The sequence below is a fragment of the Gopherus evgoodei genome, chromosome 16 (genome assembly GCF_007399415.2).
Source record: "Gopherus evgoodei ecotype Sinaloan lineage chromosome 16, rGopEvg1_v1.p, whole genome shotgun sequence".
In the NCBI taxonomy this organism is placed as follows: domain Eukaryota; kingdom Metazoa; phylum Chordata; order Testudines; family Testudinidae; genus Gopherus; species Gopherus evgoodei.
Genome location: NC_044337.1, coordinates 1,544,755 through 1,566,358, shown reverse-complemented (window position 1 = coordinate 1,566,358; position 21,604 = coordinate 1,544,755). Strand labels below are relative to the sequence as shown.

The window sequence follows — 21,604 nt, the reverse complement described above, 5'->3', positions numbered from 1 at the left end:
TCAAGGCAGGCTAATCAGGGCACCTGGGTTTAAAAAGGAGCTCACTCCAGTCAGGGAGGTGGGAGCCAGAGGAGAGGAAGTGCGTGTGAGGAGCTGGGAGCAAGAGGCACAAGGAGCTGAGAGTGAGAGGCTGTGCTGCTGGAGGGCTAAGGAGTACAAGCGTTATCAGACACCAGGAGGAAGGTCCAGTGGTGAGGATAAAGAAGGTGTTTGGAGGAGGCCATGGGGAAGTAGCCCAGGGAGTTGTAACTGTCATGCAGCTGTTACAGGAGGCACTATGGACAGCTGCAATCCACAGGGCCCTGGGCTGGAACCCGGAGTAGAGGGCGGGCCCGGGTTGCCCCCAAACCTCCTAACTCCTGATCAGACACAGGAGAAGTTGACCCAGACTGTGGGGAAGATCACTGAGGTGAGCAAATCTGTCAATAAGCACAGGACCCACCAAAGTAGAGGAGGAACTTTGTCACACTTAACACTTAAATTCCTGAAAATATATAAAATATTTTCCCCAGTAGCCACCTCTATACTTTTGAATAGTAAACAGAATACCCCCACAGATCATAGCAAACTGAACTCCGAACTTTATTCATGCACATATTTATAATCAGAGTTAACTATTTACCCAGCTCTGCTCTTGGAAGACCCAATAACATTTCTGGATTAAAATCTTCACAGTGTAAATACGAAGACTGAGGAATAATAAGGGAGACCAAGAAATTCATCTCACTTGGAAACTTTATCTGAACATTCAGGGATATTTCCCATCAAGAAGGATGTTGATAAATTGGAGAGAGGTCAGAGAGGAGCCAGGAGAATGATGACAGGATCAGAAAACCTGCCTTAGAGCGATAGACTCGGGGAGCTTAATCTATTTAGCTTAACAAAGAGAAGGTTCAGGGGTGACTTGATCAGTCTGTAAATATCTACATGGGGAACAAATATTTGATAATGGGCTCTTCAGTCTAGCAGTTAAAGGTGTAACATGAGCCAATGGCTGGAAGTTGAAGCCTGATAAATTCAGACTGGAAATAAGGCCTAAATTTTTAACAGTCAGAGTAATTAACTATTGGAACAATTTATCAAGCGTTGAGTTGGATTCTCCATCACTGGCCATTTTTAAATCAAGACGGGATGTTTCTCTAAAAGATCTTTTGGGGAGCTTCTTTGGCCTCTGTTACACAGGAGGACAGACTAGATTATCACAATGGTCCCTTCTGGCCTTGGAATCTATGAATCTATCCAGTAACCAAGTGCAGCCTACACAAAAATGATAAAGTCATTGAATCACTGACTGGTATTGCTGCTTTAAGATCTCTGATGGTGTGGGGTAGGGAAATGATAGGCAAACAGAGGCCAGGAGACATGGAAAACCATCATTACTCTAATTGTAGAAGACACATTTATATGGATTGTGAGAAAATCCACAGTTATGTCAGCAAGGATTAAAAACAAAAATCTCAAAAGTTTGGTTGGATTGCACCATTCCTGCTCCAGGGCATGAGAAGACTCAGCAGAAACCTCTCTTTGGGCAAGTCACTCCATAACTGCTCAATGCAAGGTCTGGTGCTGGCCATTGGCAGGGACAGAAACCCTGGCCTCATCCAGTATAGAAGTTCCTATGTTCCTATATTAACGCATACTGCAGGATGCTTTATGAAAGTAATCAATAACTATTAGGCTCCAAATCCCTGCCCCTTGGTCTGTGAGCTTCCTTCTGAAGTCAGATTGTGTGGATTTGCTAGAAAGCTGTTGAAAAGCTGCCAAACCCTGCATTTGCTGCACTAAACCAAATGTCCTTAGCTGCCATCACAGCAAGCTGAGGATGCTCAGAGGTCAGCAAATGGGAAATGGGAATTTAAAGATGTGATTGCTTTAATAAAAGCCTGCTACAGGCTGGCTTTGGAATATTGTTTTCTGGAGTTAATTTGTTCCTGGAGAAAATATTGGCTTTTAACAAAGTGCCAAGGGCCCTGATGCCTTTCACGTACCTGACAGAAAATCAGCATCTTCCAAATCTTGCAGCCTTTCTGATAAATGTTAAGCTTCTTCTCTATTTCCTCTGCAGAAAACAATGAAGGGAAAAGACATGAGCGACACAGAAGGTGAAACACTGGCTCTTTTACAGAGATTTTCACTATCTCTCATTTGTGTTTATTCTGTAAAACATCGTGGGCCTGACTTTCAGAGGCTCTGAACACCCACAGGCCCCACTGATTTCAAAACAGGCCCCAGACTTTAGAACTTGGGGAGTCAGGAATCCATAGTTTTTCCCAATGGAGGCTGGATATGATAGAACACTGGATTACAATGAAATCCCCCATGCACTCAGCTGCTGGAGAGTTCCCCGTTACTGTTCACATGAAACTCTGAGTGGCGGAAAAGACAAAGAAAATAACACTCACGTACCTAGAATATCTTCAAAGGTGGCGTGTTCATGATCCTGGAACCGAACAGAAAGGATGTTTCAAACCTAGGTGCTGCTAGATACTCATTATTTAAAGAGATCTCCTCATGCGACAGAGAACAATGCTACTCTAGGTAAGCACGTAAGTTGGGATTCAATTAAACCAACTGGTGGTCTCAGTCAACATCACAGGCATCATTGCCCTTATGTTAAGATCCATGTGTTACAATAAACATAAACTTTGTAAGTTACAGGAAGTAGGTGGACTTCAAAAAGTAAATACTGCACATTGTTTGTGCGTTGAATAGGGAAATGTGTTGGGTAAGCCCAGGACTGAGGCCACTGCAGAGATATGTGGAGTCCTGAACTGTCTAGGAACGGATCAAATGCAGCAAAGAATGGCGTAGCCTTCCAACACACAGAGCTCTGCTAATGTGCCTTGGCCCTGACCTGCAACCTTGACTCTATTCAACTCCTGGTGTCACACAGCATGGACGATGTTCCTCAGTCCCAGCTCACAGCCCCCTTGTTATTCCAGTCCCAGGTCCCTAGACACATGCTTCTGATAGTGCCCCTCATCCTGTCCTACAGCCACACCACTATTCCAGTTCTGGGCACCGCACAGAGCTTTGCTCAGTTGTGTGATCGTTCTTCTGAGACATTCTGATGCCACCTAGGGACTAGGATACAATCACTAAACTCATTTCGACTTATGAGCCAACCCAACGTTCCAGTACCCAACGAACATGCAAAGAGCTAGGTTACTCACATAGAGAATGGGGATGATGGAGGGGTCATCCCTGCGGATAATCGTTGGGATGTACTCAGCTTTGGGGACCTTGGAAGAAATAAGCTAGGAACAGAAATGAGAAATAGAAACGGGTCATGAGCAGAGACACAATGGGACTGTGGGCAGGCACTGTACACTGGGAATGATGCTGTCTGCATCCTTATTCCATAAGAAGTCTCCATAATCCCTCTGGATGCAAATATTTCTCCTTTCAGGTCAGAAATAAGCTGCTAAAAGAAGCTACAGTATTTCTATTCTCTCTCTGAACTGCAGAAAGCAAACAGCAGGGACCCTGGGCCCACCTAGTTCCTCCATGTATAGAAAACAGTGGTATGGCCTAAGACAGCCAAACACATTACACAGTACGGTTCTGATTGCAGTAAGGGCCTTTGCTTAAAGGCACCCTTCTGACATGGCATCAACTAGACCGTCAAGCCAAAATTCATAACTGGTATCCAGGGAAAGCTGGGATTCCTCCCTCTGCTGGTAACTAAAGTGAAAGCCTGCTCAGTAGGAATATCCTGGCCACTCCTCTGCTAGGCCCCCTCTAGCCCCTGGGCTCCTTGACTGCTCACTTCATCAGCCTTTTGAATCCAGGCTGTAGCAAGGGAACAGCTTAGCAAGCCAGCCATCATCAGCACTGAGGGAGGCTAGTAAGCTGCACCAGTGAAATGTTAACTAAGGAAGCACTTGGAGCATCAGCCCAGTGACAAAGCTCAGTGGGAGCACACCCCATCGTGGCTCTGCTGACACAACTCAAGTCCCTCCTGACCTAGACCCAGACAGTAAGTTAAAAGAGGATCGGGCCCCATATTTCCATTTCCTGTTAAACCTGTGCGGTGATGTCTTACCCTGACACCCCCACCGCTTGCACTTGGAAAAAAAATCTGCCTTGGTGGGGGGATGCCAGAGAAAGAATAAAATGGAGGAGTATAAGGAAAAGACAACCTCACCACCACTATCCTCTATATTAGCAACCCAGTGGCATGCCAAAGCGGGGGCCCATTCAGATGAAGCATCAGCAATGCCCCAATGGTCCTGCTGCCCAACTAGCCACTTGAGTAGGGGTCAAACTCAGAATTCTGTACTCAGTTTTTGCTCAGTCAATTGTCATTTGCCTGAGTGAAGGCTAAGGAAGGACGTCAGGATTTGACCCTACGTAAGGACATCACTAAACCAGACCAGCGAGAACAGGAGTAAAGAGGAAGGAAGGCTGAAGGGCCTAGCCTATAAGAACAGGTTAAAGTACACAAATGGCATTGTGGAGCTGCACTGTACAAGTCAAATGAGGAAAGGAGGGTGTTTCTAACTGCCAGCCCTGCACACTCCCCCTAGAATCTAAGAACCAAGCTGGATAATTTCCTTTCCATGTCTCATCACAAATGGCATCCTCTCTTACCCCCGAGTAGCCCCGAGAGAGATCTGAAGAGCTGTGAGGTGGAACTGGAGGTTCTGCCCTTCTTCCATGAATATCCTAATCAGCAGCTGTGAAAAGATGAACGAGGTGCATGGGCAAGGGAGGGTGGGGGATGGGAACAGCCCTCACCATTATTTTTGGTGGAATAAAGTCATCTCCATCACACGCCATAGCTTCAAGTTCCTTCTCTGTTTCCCAGTTCAAGTCAAAGTCATCATCCAGAGCACAGCAGTAGTCCTGAAGATCATGGCCTGCCAGACAACAGCGGGACAGAAGCATTATACCAGGCACCAGGCCACAGGGCTTCTTACATTCTCCACCCTATCCTGTTGGCAGGGTGACTAACTTGTTCAATTTATCACTTGCCACCAGACTTACAATCTTCATTCCCAAAGTGACAATCTTCATTCCTACCACAGGGACCGTTCCAAAGGGTTCAGTGCTTCACCCCTAATCTTCGGGCCATTTAACCAGACAGATAACAATAGGGTGTGCCTGTGCTGCAACTGGGGGGCTGACTGCAACACATAGCCAGAGCCACGCTGGCCTGAATGCAGCTAGCATGACTAAACATGGCAGTGAAGGTGCAACAGCATGGGCTGTAGCGCAGCCTGTACCAGCTCATCCAGGGCCCTGGAAAATGACTCGGGTAACTAGCCCATGTTGGTGTCCGTGCTGCTGCAATTTCACTGCTCCAGGAACCCAAGCTAGCTTGATGAAAGCGAGTGTGGCTCTGTCTACACATGCTACAATCCCACACCTTGACTGCAGTGCTGACATACCCTAAGAAAGAGCAATAATGCACAGAGCTCCCTTATTTCAGAGGCCGTTTGATGGCAGTGATCCCTGGGACACAGAAGTGTTGCGCTGCAATCAGTCACTCCGGAGTTACTCAGTCAGTGCTAGATTCAGCTCCACAGGCTACCCAGACTGAGCTGGAATCCTGCAGTTCAAGAAATGATGGAGTTTGAATGGGCATGTCGCAGGCAGGTTATGGCAACGTGGCACCCCAGATTCAGAGTTTCTTGGCAGGTCAAAGAAACTCATCGGACTTTTAGAACCTGCCAAACTGTAATGGTGAAGCCCTCTAAAGTCACTCAGCAGCTGTCCCAGAAAAACCTAGCAGGCCTCGATCTGCTCCCATAAATTGCTGCCTCATGCTGCTTGATGCTCCTTGGGGAAAACATACTTCGAAATCAAAATAAAATAATAGCACACTAAAGGCTAAGAGTGGTTCCCGAAGCCAGCAACTCAGGCACTGTTAAGCAACAGAAACATAGAATCATAGAATATCAGGGATGGAAGACACCTCAGGAGGTCATCTAGTCCAGTGCTGCTCAAAGTGGTGGCCCACAGACCGGGCCGGTGCCGTTCCGCGGCGAGTTTCCTCATAAGAGCATCGAGTAGGATAATAATATGGCACCAGTCCCTGGCACATTGGAAAAAAAAATTGCCGGTCCCCCACATCAGATAGTTTGAAAAGCATTGCTCTAGTCCAACCCCCTGCTCAAAGCAGGACCAATCCCCAACTAAATCATCCCAGCCAGGGCTTTGTCAAGTCTGACCTTAAAAACCTGTAAGGATGGAGATTCCACCACCTCCCTAGGGAACCCATTCCAGTGCTTCACCACCCTCCTAGTGAAAAAGTTTTCCTAATATCCAACCTAAACCTCCCCAGGCAAGAGAGCCAAGCCCCCAGTGCTAGCCAGAGGGTCAGTGACAGGTGCAGATGAGAATATACCCCTTCTGAAATGCTCCCTTTCCAGTAGTTGCTGAGATGGCTGGGGAAGGGGTGGAATTCAGACTGCCTGGGAACAACCAGGTCACGTTTTGAACGTGGTCCTTCTAGTGCTTTCCCCACCCACCCTCTCCCATGATGCCCTCTGGCTTTGGAGAGTTGGTTCCTTGCTTACTAGTTTAATGATTAAAGAATATGATCCACCCTTAGAACAGGAAGGCCCAGGAATAACCGACCATGAGAATAACTCCCCTAGCCTGGAATATGTCAGTGATCTATAGGAATCTAGGGGCCTGCAGTGATTTCACCACATTCTGGACTATTTCTAACATGCTGAGGCAGAAAGAGGACACTGGGGATCCCTGGGGCGACGTCTGCACCCTATGCAGGGCGTTTACACAGTGTGGGGCGGGTTACCTATGTGAAACCTCTGCAGAGCCATGGGAGATCAGGTCCCCGCAGTAGACCATCTCTGCTGTAAAACTTTAAATCCAGATTGTGCCACCTGCAGAGCTGTTAACCAAAGACACATCTCAAGGGTCACCTCTCCTGTGCTCCGAGTTCCTGCCAACCTGGGATAGGTAGGCACTAGGTGTTTGGCCCTCATCTGCCCCAGCCTGCTTCACTGCAATTGATTAACCCCTGGAGTGCTGACGTGTGTGAACATGGCAGTGCAGTGCAGTGGTTAGCCCTCATGGAACATGGAAAGTGGTGACAAGCCTATAGGCCACACTTTGCTGGGCATTCATTCCGCAACTAAAGAGGACCAGAGATAAGGCTAGATGTGCATATGTGGAGTGTTAACTACTTCACTCTAATGAAAGGAAGCAACCACAGGGGGCCAGAAGGATGGACAGTTCACTCCTATGAGATTCCAATCAATGCCTTGGTTGGCAGCTTTGGCCATGGGAAGAAGCTCAAAGGGCTCAGAACTCACTTTCTCGAGAGTCATGGAAGGAATCAGCCTTGATGGGAGTTGGGTCGCTCCAGGACCTGCTGAAGCTTCTCTCTCGCCGCTCACCAAATGCTAGGATAAAACCAAACCGGGACATTAACAGACTCCAAAGCCACTGCTGCTCTGCCAGCAAAACACACAACACCCAGCAGGGTTCCATCAACGCTAAAGATCACAAACACACTTGCATATTTGTTCTTCCATGTGACAAACAAGTGCCCAGCATATGGCTGATGGGATACAGGTGTCAATTTCTGCACACAAGTGTGTGCTGGTCAGTGAGACACAGAAGAGGAACTTGGTAATCTGCCCCTAAACATTATTGCTCAAACCTGAATTTATTAATTATAGTTCCAACATCTCCATGCACATGCACTATGAGAGCACGAGAAGATCCTTATTATTTGTTGGGGTGTTTTCCAAGATGTGGGGGCTTCCTTTGGGGGAGATGTAAAGGACTAGCTGGGAGGCAGACAGACACATATAAGCCTCACAATTGTTCTGCAGCCTCAGCTTTCATTTTTAAAACATATCTCTTGAAAACATGACCTGAGTGTTATCTGCAATGTTGTCTGCCTGAGTCTGCAGAGAGCCTGAAACAATAGCTCTGAGATCAGATGCCCCCATTCCATTTCAAAGGGGCCTAACTCGGATACCAGTAATGCCACTTCAGATGTCACCACTGTTCATTATCACACTACTTGTCAAAGGAAGTGTCTAAACTGCTATCAGGGGGCGTGACAGCAGTTTGATGTGACACACCCAGACTAGCTTTAATCTAGCTAGCTTGGGTGCCAAAGCAGCAAAGCCGCATCAGCGCAGGCTGGACCCTAGATAATTTCCCGGAGGGCTTTGACAGTCTCATAGAGCCCACACTGAAGTGCATGTTGCTGTAGCTTCACTCCTCTGGTATAAGCTAGGTTAAAGCTAGCTCATGTATGTCAGCTCAAGCGGCAATCACTCGTCGGGAGTGCAGTTAGACATGCCCACAAAGGAGAGGAAAGGTCATAGTGGGAAGACACACTCCTCTCCTAAGAGTGGTGGTTCATTCTCGGCAGGCATTGACCAGCAGCACGACAGCACCAAGCCGGAGCACAACTGGTATCACCTGCCTGAATGGGAGCTTAGCTATCGAGAGCTTAGCAAATCCTGGATGACTGTGTGCAGCGCACTCGATTCTTACCCCAATGGCAAGGGCCTCCCTGGACAAGCCTGCAGGAGCAAACTGGACCAGGCCATGCAGGAGTGTCACACATGTGCTGGGCTGAGGGGTGAGCTGCCCTTGCTGATAGGGCTTGGGGGCTGGGAGTAAACGGTTCACTGGCAAGAGAAAAATGTGGCAGTGTGACTGCAAAGGACACTACTTCCCCAAGCGTTGTTTGACATTCCCCTCTGCTGCTGACTAGCTCACCAGCCCCTAAGACCAGCCACCTTTCATGAGGGTCCCCTCTTTTGCCTCTCCCTGGCCCCCATCTCCTCCCTTTCACACATGGCCCACTTGGTCATTCTCCTCACATCTCTTTTCCTACTCCACCCCTACCCATCTCACACGTCCCCATAAGGGGTTCTGCCTCCGGCTCCTGTTCTTGGAGGCAGTGAAAGAAGCAGGTGATTCCCGGAACCTGGGCTCAGGAGTGGCAACAGCTGGGAGGGTTGGTAGGAAAGCAGCCTCCTCTGCGGGCCCAGTGCTGCTGGGCTCAGCGATAGGGGAGAGGCAGAGAGAAGGTACTAGGGGCTCAGCACTGGCAGAAGAGATGGGGGAAGGACGCTGGAAAGCAACTCCTTGAGAGTCTAGGGTGTGGGGATTCACGGGCCCCCGCCACCACGGTGCATACAAATGGCCACTACTAGGAAAGGGGAGAGTGAAGGAAGGGGCCAGGAGTCTGTGCCCAGCTTCTGAGCTGCAAATCAGATTGCCTTGGTGATTACAGAGGGAACTGCTGGCCGCAGGACAGGGTCCTAGCCTATGTCTGTCACCCTGTCTGTAGCCCTTACAGTCACCCTGCAGGCCCCATGGACAGAACTCTCTTTATTTAAGTGCAAACTGTCGCGCTCCCCAGCTGCCAGAGCCCACTAGTCACACTATAGTGGCAGAGTTGGGTTTTCCTCTTAGCTTAAATTTGGGCAGGCAGGAGGTAAGAGCAGCAGGTGGGGGTGGGGAGCAGGATGGGAGGAGAGAGGTGGGAAAGGGACAGCTCAGCCCTGTGAAAACACAAAGCCTCCCAGGTTTGTAGCTGTGCCCCATGAAGCAGTGAGAAGCCTGGCAGCCCTCATTACGCGCTGCATCTCTCTCAGAGCGACTTAATTAGGGAGTTTAACCCTGTAGTGCAGTGCAGCCCTCTAAGGTACCATCACTAGCATTAGACAGACAGGAGCCGCATGCACCTGTATCCCACACAGAGCTGGGGACCCCCTCCTGACTGCTCCTGCATGGCCCTGACAACAATATGGACTCTGCACGCTGGGACTCCTATCCAATGAGGGGCAGGGGTCTATGTCACGTCACGCTGCCTGCTGTGCTGTGCTATGTCACGTCACACAGCTAAAGGCCAGTGTCATACATTGGTGTGTATGGAGGCTTGGGGGCCAGCTGGCCTCTTCTCTACACACAGCAGTGTGAGGGAGGAAAACCTCTTCTCAGTGCCTGTGCCAGGTGCTTTCCAGCCCTCTGCTTACAACAGACAGCAAAACAATGACTAATTACTCAGTTCTGTTCTCCAGCCCCATGTTCCATCGGCATTAACCCTCTGCCTCCCATCTCCCGGCCATGCCTCGTGGCGTCTTACTTACGTTGCGCTTTCACTCGGCGGCTCCCCACCATGCGCAAATGCTTCCGAAAATTCCTGAAAGAAAAGCAACAAAAACCCAGTGATGAGCGCTGGGGTTAGCAACCAACTGGCCCAAGCAGTACCAGTGAGGGGAAGGTTCCCATTTTCCAGGCATTTAAATACAGTCACACAGTGCACAGCAGAGCTCTCAGAGCAACTCCAGCTGCATTTGTTCAGTGGCCAGGATGTGGCTTGTCTGCCAGCTGAGGGGAGCAGCTGTGTTCCCTTTCAATCCCTGTGCATCAGCCATCCTCATGCAACCTCCTCCGGGTTGTTGCCTCCACTCTCCCTGATTCACATTTCCCCACCTACCTTCCCACGGCCCCAGAGCATGCTGCCCATCTTAGCTGGCAAAGGGCTCGAGGAGCTGTTAACTCTTCCCATCCACTTGGAAACCAAAGGCAGGTGTTCTACTCCTCCCTGCCCCAGACAGTACAGCAGGAGTGCAGAGGTCCTCTTCTCCCCCCATGCTCATGCCACACTCACAGCTCTGCCCATTCCCAAAGCACATTTGGGGGTGCTTCCAGAGCTGACATTCACTGACATTAGTGACTTGAACGCTAGGCAGGAGGGTTCCTGCACTGACCCCCTAGGGGCCTCTTCCATCTTTAAATTCCACTCCAAGGTACAGGGCTCACTGATCTGGATTGCCCGCCAGAATGTGACCGTCATGAAGCAGGAAGGTTCCCCTGGGGCAGGTGTTTTGCCTCTACTTGCTAATAGTGCATCTCTCAACAGGTACCTTCCTGCCTGGGATTCACAGGCCAGGGGATGGGTGGAGAGACAGAGGAAGCAGAGACCCCAGAGGTAAAGGATGCTGCAGGATGGCACCTTGATACATAGCAACTGCCTCCAGGAAATCACCCCAGACTCAGTTCTATACAAATCAGACTTGACTGTCAGCAGCTGCCCAAAGGATATAGCTCCACAGCCCATGGCAGGGAGTCTCCCAGCCCAGGACAATAGTGGGGCTCATGCTGGCACTCTAAATAGCTGCGTAGACAGCACTTTAGTTACAGCTCGAGTGGGGAGTGAGTTTGGGAGCCCAGCCCTTTCCCCAGGCTTCAGAGTTCAAGCCCCAGCCTGAATTGCAACTTCAAAGCACTGTCTACACAGCCATTGTCAGGGCACTAGCATGAGCCCCACCAGACCACCTCTATCAGCCCAGGCTGGGAGCTTGCTGCCACGGGCTGTGCAAATATACCCTGAGAGAGACCAAGGCCAAGGCCCAAACACAGACGGAGCCCCGAGGAGACGCTGCACCATCTCTAGGTTCCCTGAGACTGACAGACTCACACCTTGTCATAAACAGATAGTCAAGGGTTAATAGAACAGAAGTACTTCATGTCTCTTTTGCCTGTAAAGGGTTAAGTTCAGTGAGCCTGGCTGTCACCTGACCAGAGGACCAATCAGGGGACAGGATACTTTCAAATCTTGAGGGAGGGAAGTTTGTGTGTGTGCTGTTAGTGTTTGATTGTTGTTCACTCTGGGCACTCAGAGGGACCAGAGGTGCAACCAGGTTTCTCTCCAATCTCTCCAATACAGGCTCTTATAAGTTCAGAATAGTGAGTACTAGGCAGATAAGGCGAGTTAGGCTTATGTTTGTTTTCTTTATTTGCAAATGTGTATTTGGTTGGAAGGAGTTCAAATGTGTATTTGGCTGGAAGGATTTTAATTTGTACTTGTATACTTAGGCTGGGAGGGTATTCCCAGTGTCTATAGCTGAAAGATCCTCTACCTATTCCATCTTAAATTTACAAAGATAATTTTTACTGTTTTTCTTTCTTTAATTAAAAGCTTTTCTTGTTTAAGAACCTGATTGTTTTTTTTTATTCTGGTGAGACCCCAGGGGACTGGGTCTGGATTCACCAGGGAATTGGTGGGGAGAAAGGAGGGAAGGGAGGGAGAAAGGCTAATTTCTCTGTGTTCTCTCAGGAAGAATCTGGGAGGGGGAGGGAGAAGGAGGGGGAAGGTGCATTTTCCTCTCTGTTTCAAGATTCAGGGAGTTTGAATCACAGTGATCTTCCAGGGTAACCCAGGGAGGGGAAGCCTGGGAGAAGCAATGGTGAGGGAAAGGGTTTACTTTCCTTGTGTTAAGATCCAGAGGGTCTGGGTCTTGGGGGTCCCCAGGCAAGGTTTTGGGGGGACCAGAGTGTACCAGGCACTGGAATTCCTGGTTGGTGGCAGCGCTACAAGTACTAAGCTGGTAATTGAGCTTAGAGGAATTCATGCTGGTACCCCATCTTTTGGATGCTAAGGTTCAGAGTGGGGAATTATACCATGACATGGTGTGCAGCGTCTGGGATAGATAGATAAGATAGAATCCAAAAGCCATTGAGGTTTTTATTTCTCTCCCTGCTAGCTATCTGCAGGCAGACTGAGGTTTGGGTTTAGAAGCAAAAGCAGTAGGATTTTTTCTTTCTCTTTCCCTGCTAGCTGTGTGTAAAGCAGGCTAGAGGAGATTGTTTTTGAAAGCAAAGGTCTGCCAGTTTTTTTGGTCTCTCCCTTCTGAGTACTCTGAAGGCAAAGACATTAGGGTTTAACAAGGATCTTTGTTAAACAAAGGGACTCCAGTTGTGAGTCACCATACACCAACAAAACACATTTGCAAATGAACGTTTTTTTTTCTTTCTAACTCTGTCAGGAATAGCTAGGTAGAAGGAGTTAAAAAAGACTCTGTTGCTAAGCAACCCGAAGAAGGCAGCAGAAAAGCAGCATTTCAGGCAGTAAACAGCAGAGGGCGCCCCAACACAAGAAAGCAGAAACCATGACTACCAAACCCTGAAACAGGAACGGGCAAAACTGGAGGCAGAGGCGAGACATGGAAAAGAAACTACAAGAACGAGAAATAAAACAAAAAGAGATGGAGCTGAGAGAAAGAGAAAGAGAGACAGCCCACAGAAGACAGATAGAACTCCAGAGGGAGGCCCACCAGCAGGCCCTGGAATTAGAACAGGCTAAGCAGAAGAACACAGCCAATCCTAACAACCCTTCTCCAGTTATTGTTCCACATCCCAAGAAATTTCCCACCTACAAGGCAGGTGATGACATTGAGGCCTTCCTAGAAAATTTTGAAAAGACCTGCCATGGGTACAGCATCTCTGAAGACCAGTACATAATAGAGCTGAGACCACTGCTCAGTGGACCCCTAGCAGAGGTGGCGGCTGAAATGCCTAAGGAATACATGAACGATTATAAACTTTTTCAAGCCAAGGCCAGAATCAGAATGGGGCTAACACCTGAGCATGCCCGTCGGAGGTTCAGAGCCCTAAGGTGGAAAGCAGATGTGTCATTCACCCGACACGCCTACCACATTGGAAAGAATTATAAAGCCTGGATATCAGGAGCAAATGTTAAATCTCTGGATGACATGCACCTCCTAATACAATTGGAGCAGTTCTTAGAGGGTGTTCCTGAGGAAATAGAAAGGTACATCCTAGATGGGACGCCCAAAACTGTAACTGAGGCAGCGGAGATTGGAGCCAGATGGGTGGAAGAGGCAGAAAAGAAAAGAGTTACTATCAAGGGGAGCGAATACCACAGGGGGCACACCAACAATAAACCCTATCACCAAGGGCAACCCAGGACCCCACCTACAACCCAAGGAAAGCCCCAGACTCCCTATTCTCTCACCTCACCAACCTCCAGTAACCCACCTCTGCCCAGTGACTAGTCAGCTGGGCGATGCTTTAAGTGTAATGAACTGGGACATATAAAGGCCAGCTGCCCTAAGAACCCCAACAGAGTGCAGTTCATTATATCTCCATCACTCCAAAGATCCCCAGGCCCAGATGCCTCTCAAATACCCTCGGAGCAAAGGGAAATTTTGAGAGTGGGTGGAAAGAAGGTTATCGCGTGGAGAGACACGGGGGCATAAGTGTCAGCTATACACCAATCCTTAGTGGATCCCAAATCCATCAACCCAAAGGCCCAAGTGACAATTTACCCCTTCATGTCACAAGCGGTAAACTTGCCTACAGCTAAACTGCCTGTCCAATACAAAGGCTGGTCAGGAATGTGGACTTTTGCAGTCTATAACAATTATCACATCCCCATGCTACTGGGGGAAGACTTGGCCAACCAGGTAAAGTGGGCCAAGAGGGTGGGAATGGTTACACGCAGCCAAGCCAGGCAAGCTTCCAGGCCCATCCCTGTTCCTGAGCCGTCCACAGGGGCCCCATCTGTGTTAGCAGAGACCCAGACAGAGGTAGTGGACCCGGATTCCCTGTCAACGACTGCAACAGCCACAGTACTTCCAGTCCCAGACCCGGACCTGGAAACGCAACCAGCACCAGAACCATTGCCAGCACTGACGCCAGCGCTTGCAAACGCATCTTCAACCCCAGTGCCAGAGGGCGCCAGCGAGCCTGAACTGGCAGAAGCAGCAGACAACCCTACCCAAGAGGCTCAGCCGGAGCCTGAAATACCCTATGGTGCACCAGCGGGGAGCTGTTCACCAGCCATGAAAATAACCCCAGCACCTACATCGCTTCCTGAGGGACCAAGCCCAAGTCCACAGTCTAAGGGAGGACTGGTGTTTCCAGCCTCCAGGAAACAGTTCCAGACTGAGCAGGAAGCAGATGACAGCCTTCAGAAAGCTTGGGTGGTGGCACAGAGCACCCCACCGCGTCTCAGCTCTTCTAATCGATCCCAGTTTGTTATAGAACAAGGGCTTTTATATAAGGAGACTCTTTCTGGTGGACACCGGAAAGACTGGCATCCACAAAAACAGTTGGTGGTTCCAAGTAGGTACCGGGGGAAGCTCTTAAGCTTAGCCCATGATCATCCCACTGGCCATGCTGGGGTGAACAGAACCAAAGACAGGTTGAGGAAGTCCTTCCACTGGGAGGGGATGGGCAAGGATGTTGCCAAGTATGTCCGGTCTTGTGAGGTGTGCCAAAGAGTGGGAAAGCCCCAAGACCGGGTCAAGATTCCTCTCCAGACACTCCCCATAATTGAGGTCCCATTTCAGCGAGTAGCTGTGGATATTCTGGGTCCTTTCCCAAAAAAGACACCCAGAGGAAAGCAGTACATACTGACTTTTGTGGACATTGCTACCCGATGGCCGGAAGCAGTAGCTCTAGGCAACACCAGGGCTAAAACTGTGTGCCAAGCCCTAACAGACATTTTTGCCAGGGTAGGTTGGCCCTCTGACATCCTTACGGATTCAGGGACTAAGTTTCCTGGCCGGGACCATGAAAGAACTGTGGGAGACTCATGGGGTGAATCACTTAGTTCCATCCCATACCACCATCAAACCAATGGCCTGGTGGAAAGGTTTAAAGGAACTTTGGGGGCCATGATGCGTAAATTTGTAAATGAACACTCCAATGACTGGGACCTAGTGTTGCAGCAGTTGCTCTTTGCTTACAGGGCTGTACCACATCTCAGTTTAGGGTTTTCACCGTTTGAGCTTGTGTATGGCCACGAGGTTAAAGGGCCATTACAGTTGGTGAAGCAGCAATGGGAGGGGTTTACACCCTCTCCAGGAGCTAACATTCTGGATTTTGTAAGCAACCTACAAAACACGCTCCGACACTCTTTAGCTCTTTCTAAAGAAAACCTAAAGGATGCTCAAAAAGAGCAAAAGGCCTGGTATGATAGACATACCAGAAAGTGTTCCTTCAAGGTAGGAGACTAGGTTATGGTCTTGAAGGCGCAACAGGCCCATAAAGTGGAAGCATCATGGAAAGGGCCATTCACGGTCCAAGAGCGCCTGGGAGCTGTTAACTACCTCATAGCATTTCCCATTCCCCTCTAAAGCCCAAAGTGTACCATGTTAATTCTCTCAAGCCCTTATATTCCAGAGACTTACAAGTTTGTCAGTTTACAGCCCAGGGAGGAGATGACGCTGAGTGGCCTGATGGTGTCTACTATGAAGGGAAAAGTGACGGTTGCGTGAAAGAGGTGAACCTCTCCACAACCCTATAACGTCTGCAGCGGCAACAGATCAAGGAGTTGATGCATTCTCCTGTGAAAGTTTCCCAGAATCAACTCGTTAAAAATTGTCCTTACAATGTGAAGAATCTTGTAGTTTTACATAATTAGTAGTATATGTAAAGGTGTATGTGTTTATTAATCTGTTTATTCTAAAGTTCTAGGGAGAAATCACTGCCAGTGTGGTTCCACACTGTCAGCAATTTGGGGGGGGTGTCATAAACAGATAGTCAAGGGTTAATAGAACAGAAGTACTTCATGTCTCTTTTGCCTGTAAAGGGTTAAGTTCAGTGAGCCTGGCTGTCACCTGACCAGAGGACCAATCAGGGGACAGGATACTTTCAAATCTTGAGAGAGGGAAGTTTGTGTGTGTGCTGTTAGTGTTTGGTTGTTGTTCACTCTGGGGGCTCAGAGGGACCAGACGTGCAATCAGGTTTCTCTCCAATCTCTCCGATACAGACTCTTATAAATTCAGACTAGTAAGTACTAGCTAGATAAAGCGAGTTAGGCTTATGTTTGTTTTCTTTATTTGCAAATGTGTATTTGGCTGGAAGGAGTTCAAATGTGTATTTGGCTGAAAGGATTTTAATTTGTACTTGTATACTTAGGCTGGGAGTGTATTCCCAGTGTCTATAGCTGAAAGACCCTCTACCTATTCCATCTTAAATTTACAAAGATAATTTTTACTGTTTTTCTTTCTTTAATTAAAAGCTTTTCTTGTTTAAGAACCTAATTGTTTTTTTATTCTGGTGAGACCCCAGGGGACTGGGTCTGGATTCACCAGGGAATTGATGGGGAGAAAGGAGGGAAGGGGGAGAGGGGGCTAATTTCTCTCTGTGTTAGGATTACTGTCTCTCTCAGGAAGAATCTGGGAGGGGGAGAGAGAAGGAATGGGGAAGGTGCATTTTCCTCTTTGTTTCAAGATTCAAGGAGTTTGAATCACAGTGATCTTCCAGAGTAACCCAGGGAGGGGAAGCCTGGGAGAGGCAACGGTGAGAGAAAGGGTTTACTTTCCTTGTGTTAAGATCCAGAGGGTCTGGGTCTTGGGGGTCCCCGGGCAAGGTTTTTGGGGGACCAGAGTGTACCAGGCACTGGAATTCCTGGTTGGTGGCAGCGCTACAGGTTCTAAGCTGGTAATTGAGCTAAAAGGAATTCATGCTGGTACCCCATCTTTTGGACGCTAAGGTTCAGAGTGGGGAATTATACCATGACACACGCACTCACCACAGTGGGAACTAAGCAGTATGTCAGAGCTGGCTCAAAGGGGACTCCGCTGGTATAATTCACACATGTGGGATGGGGCAAAGAAAAGCCTCCATCCTTCTTCAACTTGCTTTTCTATCTGGCTCCTTGGTGTGTAAATTACATTCATCTGGCACCTGGCAGGACTGATCAAATTTACCTGGAAGTCACAATATTCACTATTATGGGTCAGGCCACTGGCCCCTTTTAGATGGGTATCCGGTCCCCAGCTGAGACCTAGACTTGTGGCTTCCTAAACACATGCTGCCTCTGGCTATTGTGCAGTGCTCTAGATGGAGTGGGGGCAGGATTCCTTCCTGATCCGTGTGGCAACTGGCCAGTGCCCAGCCAGAGGTGTCAGATCTGATTACAATTGAGATGTCAGCGTAACGTGTCATTCTTGAAAGGAAATGGGCACATTTCTGGAAGGGAGCCCAGTAAAATGCTGCTTTCAAACCTACATTATACCAGGTTAATGATGAAATGTTTGCATTCCCCTGTTACAGCTAACATGCTAATCTCAACCACCGAGGCTGCTGTAAGCAGCTTTGGCATAAGCAAAACCATTCCCTGTCAAATGCTCCACTCCCCTTGCAGGGTGGACCCAGCCCCGTGGGAACAGGGCTCTTCAGTATGAGAGCATTCTCTCACTGTGCTGAAAACAACAAAGACAGCAGGGTCTGTCCCTAAGTGAGAGTTCTGGGCCGAGCTCCAGAGACTTCCCCTGAGCAGTGCTGAGAGCAGCACTAATGGGCTCTCGGGGCAGCTGTATCTCACTCTCCGGAGCTGGAGGGAAGGTCACCATGACACAAAGCCCATGGGAGATCAAGTGAGAGTAAACGTGGTAGTAAAAGGATCCCTTCCCCCGCCCCTCTAGAAAGAAACGCTCTGGGAAAGGAGTGACATGATCCCATCTACTAGGCCTCACCATCCTTACTGATTTGTGTAGCTGTGTCACTCTGTCTCGAGTCTGACCTCTGTCCTTATCCATAAGGAGCATCCGAAGAGCCAAGGAGCAGCAGCAGTTACCCTTGGAGGAGTGGAAGTCACAGGAGATATGATGACCCACCCAGGACTCATGTGACGAGGGGACTTGGGGCAAATTACTAATGCCTGCACTCACCAACACAACACAATCTGATCTTTTAACTTGTCAAAAATCTTTTCATCCATCCAAATGCAGAAAGCAGCAGTTAAGTTAAAAATTGAAAGAGGCTCTATTTGTTATTTCTCTTCCTAAATATCGCTCCTACTGCTGCCAGCACCAACTTCCCACCACCGTCTGTACAGCCGCGATGCCATACCCCTGGGAGGCATTCCATCCAAAAGATTCTTGAGACAGATGCAGCCCATCCTGGGGTACAATTTCCTACACTACACAGCAGACAGGTCTGTCTGGATTGAGGAATTTGCATAGAATCATAGAAGATTACGGTTGGAAGAGACCTCCTTCCCTTTTTTAAAGATGAGCACTATATTTGCCTTTTTCCAATCATCCAGGACCTCCCCCATCAGCATGAGTTTTCAAAGATAGCAGTCAATGGCTCTGCAATCACATCCGCCAAGTCTCTCAGCACCCTTGGATGCAGTCCATTCAGCCCATGGACTTGTGCACATCCATCTTTTCTAAATAGTCCTTAACCTGTTCTTTCACCACTGAGGGATGCTCACCTCCTTCCCATACTCTGTTGCCCAGTGCAGCAGTCTGGGAGCTGACCTTGTCTGTGAAGACCGAGGGAAAAAAAGCACTGAGTACTTCAGCTTTTTCCACATCCTCTGTCAGCAGGTTGCCTACTCCATTCAGTAAGGGTCCCACATTTTTCCTGACCTTCCTGTTACTAACACACCTGTAGAAACCCTTCTTGTTACTCTTCACATCCCTTGCTAGTTGCAATTCCAGTTGTGCTTTGGCCTTCCTGATTACACCCCTGCATGCTCGAGCAGTATCTTTATACTCCTTCCTAGTTATCTGTCCAAGTTTCCACTTCTTGTAAGCTTCCTTTTTGTGTTTAATCTCACCGAAGATTTCTCTGTTAAGCCAAGCTGGTCGTCTGCCATATTTGCTATTCTTTCTGCACTTCGGGATGGTTTGTTCCTGCGCCCTCATTAAGGCTTCTTTAAAATACAGCCAGTTCTCCTGGACTCCTCTGCATGCTCAACAGAAGCACTTTTATTAGGAGAATCTTTTAAGTACTTTAGCTTCTCAATCAGATCCCTTCTGCCGCAATACAGGACCTAAACCCAACAATCCTGACATTTAACTGTGCAACCATCACGGACTCCTCCATTCCCCTGCAGTTGCTGCCTGAGGCAATCTCAAGCCCCAGGGTTTCACTGGCACATACCCCTTTTAACGGGGGCATACAATGTCAAGGTGCAAGTCCAGCAACTGAGGCAGTGTTTTTGCCAATGCACCAGACACATTGCCATGGTTAGCGCAATGCTGCAGCTCCAATTCCACTGCTTAAATTCTTACACCTCCTCCTGACAGTGGAAAGGACTCTGGGGTGAGCCTCTGAGATGGAGGAGAGGCTGGGATTGAATAGAGAGCTCCACTTTATGGCACTGACCCCTTAGTTCAGGGAAGGCAGCAGAGTTAACCGGGGCACTAAGAGCCAGAGAGAACCACAGGGGCTTGGCTATGTCCTGCAGCCTCAGTAATGAATCCACTTTATTCACTGCAACCAAATCCTGTCTCTTCTCCACCACAAGAGGGAATGCAAACTGACTTGGACCCCACAACCTGCCCTGATCCCGAGGGTACGTGGGAGGTAAGGAGATGCATTGCATACTTCCACAAAGACCGCATCATGCTACCCTCCATTTACTTTCTCCTCTAACAACTCAGGGTAGGGCCCAGTAACCGAATTACTTGACTGTTGTGTACATCCATGGCAGGTGCACAGCTCAAATACTGCCAGGCTGGATGAACAATGAAGACTCTCTCTTTTCTAACACAGTCCTATCGCCATCTAGAGAACTCTGAGCCATCTCCTTTTCAAAGAGACACTGCCTAGTCATTTATAGGGGCTGTAATTCTCTCTCCGTTCTTTCCATTGCTGATAAAAAAAGAAAACTCTAGACACTAGAAAATGCCTTCTTTTCCCTGCCAATTTCATCCTTTTGTGTTGCAGAAACATTGATTTTTAATCCCTCTGTTTTGAATAGAGCTGCAGTGAATATAGTTGTTTTTAACAGCTGTCATAATGCAGAGTCTTACCCTGCCCATCCAGCTGCAAAAAATACACACGTGCTGGTACATTTGTGATGTTAGAAAGTTCAACAACTGTAAATGGAAATGACCTGCCAGGCATTTAACCGGCCATCATCACTAAGAGTTACTGAAGTAATATAATTCATTGCATCTGTAAGTTATGCACATACATGATTACATATCTGAGCTTTAAGAGCCTGTCTGTTTTGATTTGGACCTTAAAGTACTTGACAGTGTCCCTTTAAGAAGTCTGAAGACTGGCTAGCTTGCTCACCATAGACTCATTGCCCTACAGACTTTCAGCATGGCCACCACTAGCGTCCTCACTAAAACAGCAACACAGACAAGGGACAACCACGTTCAACATCATCAAGCGTCACTGATGACACCCGACGGGCCCATGCAATGTCAGGCAAGGTTACAGGAAAACAGGCCCTACCTCTGAATAACAGCTGCCGAATCATTTTCTCGTTTCCGTCTCTTCCTCTCTGCGTAGCCCCTGAATGCCCTGGGAAACCATTTTAAGCCATTAACCAACTACACAGCTTTGAACTGAAGACAACATGAAACAGACAGACAGAGAGAGCAAGTTCTCACCAGACACCAGAGAGACCCTCTCAACACACAGTCTGGCTCTGCGGAAGAGACCCAGGCCACATGGAACCATACAGAAGTCAGGGACTGGCTGAGAAGAGACCATCAAACCACTGTGTACTGGTTATTTACAGCTGTTACACGAGGCTGGGAAGGTGGCTGCTCCCAAAGCTAGCACAAGGATACCCAAAGTGTGGCCTGCAAAATGGCTGACACGAGCGCTCACTCTTAACATGGAAGTTTGGACCTTAGAGACTACAGACCCAGCATGCAACGCCCAGGGGTGCTGGAACAATTTGTGGAGGGTGGGTGCTGAGAGCCACTGAACTAAACTGCCCCCTGCATCGCTAGTTCTAGCACCTCTGACAACAGCTGTTCTTGCTTGGATCCAGTTAGGGCAAAGCATGCTGGGACATGTAGTCTCCAGGGTAGAGATGAGGGTGACTGAAATCTGTTCTATTTAGGCATCCAGGTGCAGCCATCAA

The 21,604-nt window shown here is 48.6% G+C and overlaps 1 protein-coding gene across 7 annotated transcripts in view; it reads right to left on the bottom strand.

Moving 5' to 3' along the window:
* Positions 1-21,604, bottom strand: part of NSMF (NMDA receptor synaptonuclear signaling and neuronal migration factor) — an 83,023-nt gene that overhangs the window by 11,608 nt on the left and 49,811 nt on the right. For 5 of the 7 annotated variants that reach the window (XM_030535887.1, XM_030535886.1, XM_030535885.1 and 2 more), the window contains 7 exons: positions 20,965-21,033; positions 10,095-10,147; positions 7,287-7,376; positions 4,741-4,862; positions 3,174-3,257; positions 2,407-2,440; positions 1,989-2,059 (listed from right to left, as the gene is read on the bottom strand). In XM_030535887.1, coding sequence (XP_030391747.1) covers positions 1,989-2,059; positions 2,407-2,440; positions 3,174-3,257; positions 4,741-4,862; positions 7,287-7,376; positions 10,095-10,147; positions 20,965-21,033 — 523 coding nt within the window. The remainder of the gene's footprint in view (positions 1-1,988; positions 2,060-2,406; positions 2,441-3,173; positions 3,258-4,740; positions 4,863-7,286; positions 7,377-10,094; positions 10,148-20,964; positions 21,034-21,604) is intronic. The other 2 variants (XM_030535889.1, XM_030535890.1) reach the window with 1 other exon arrangement.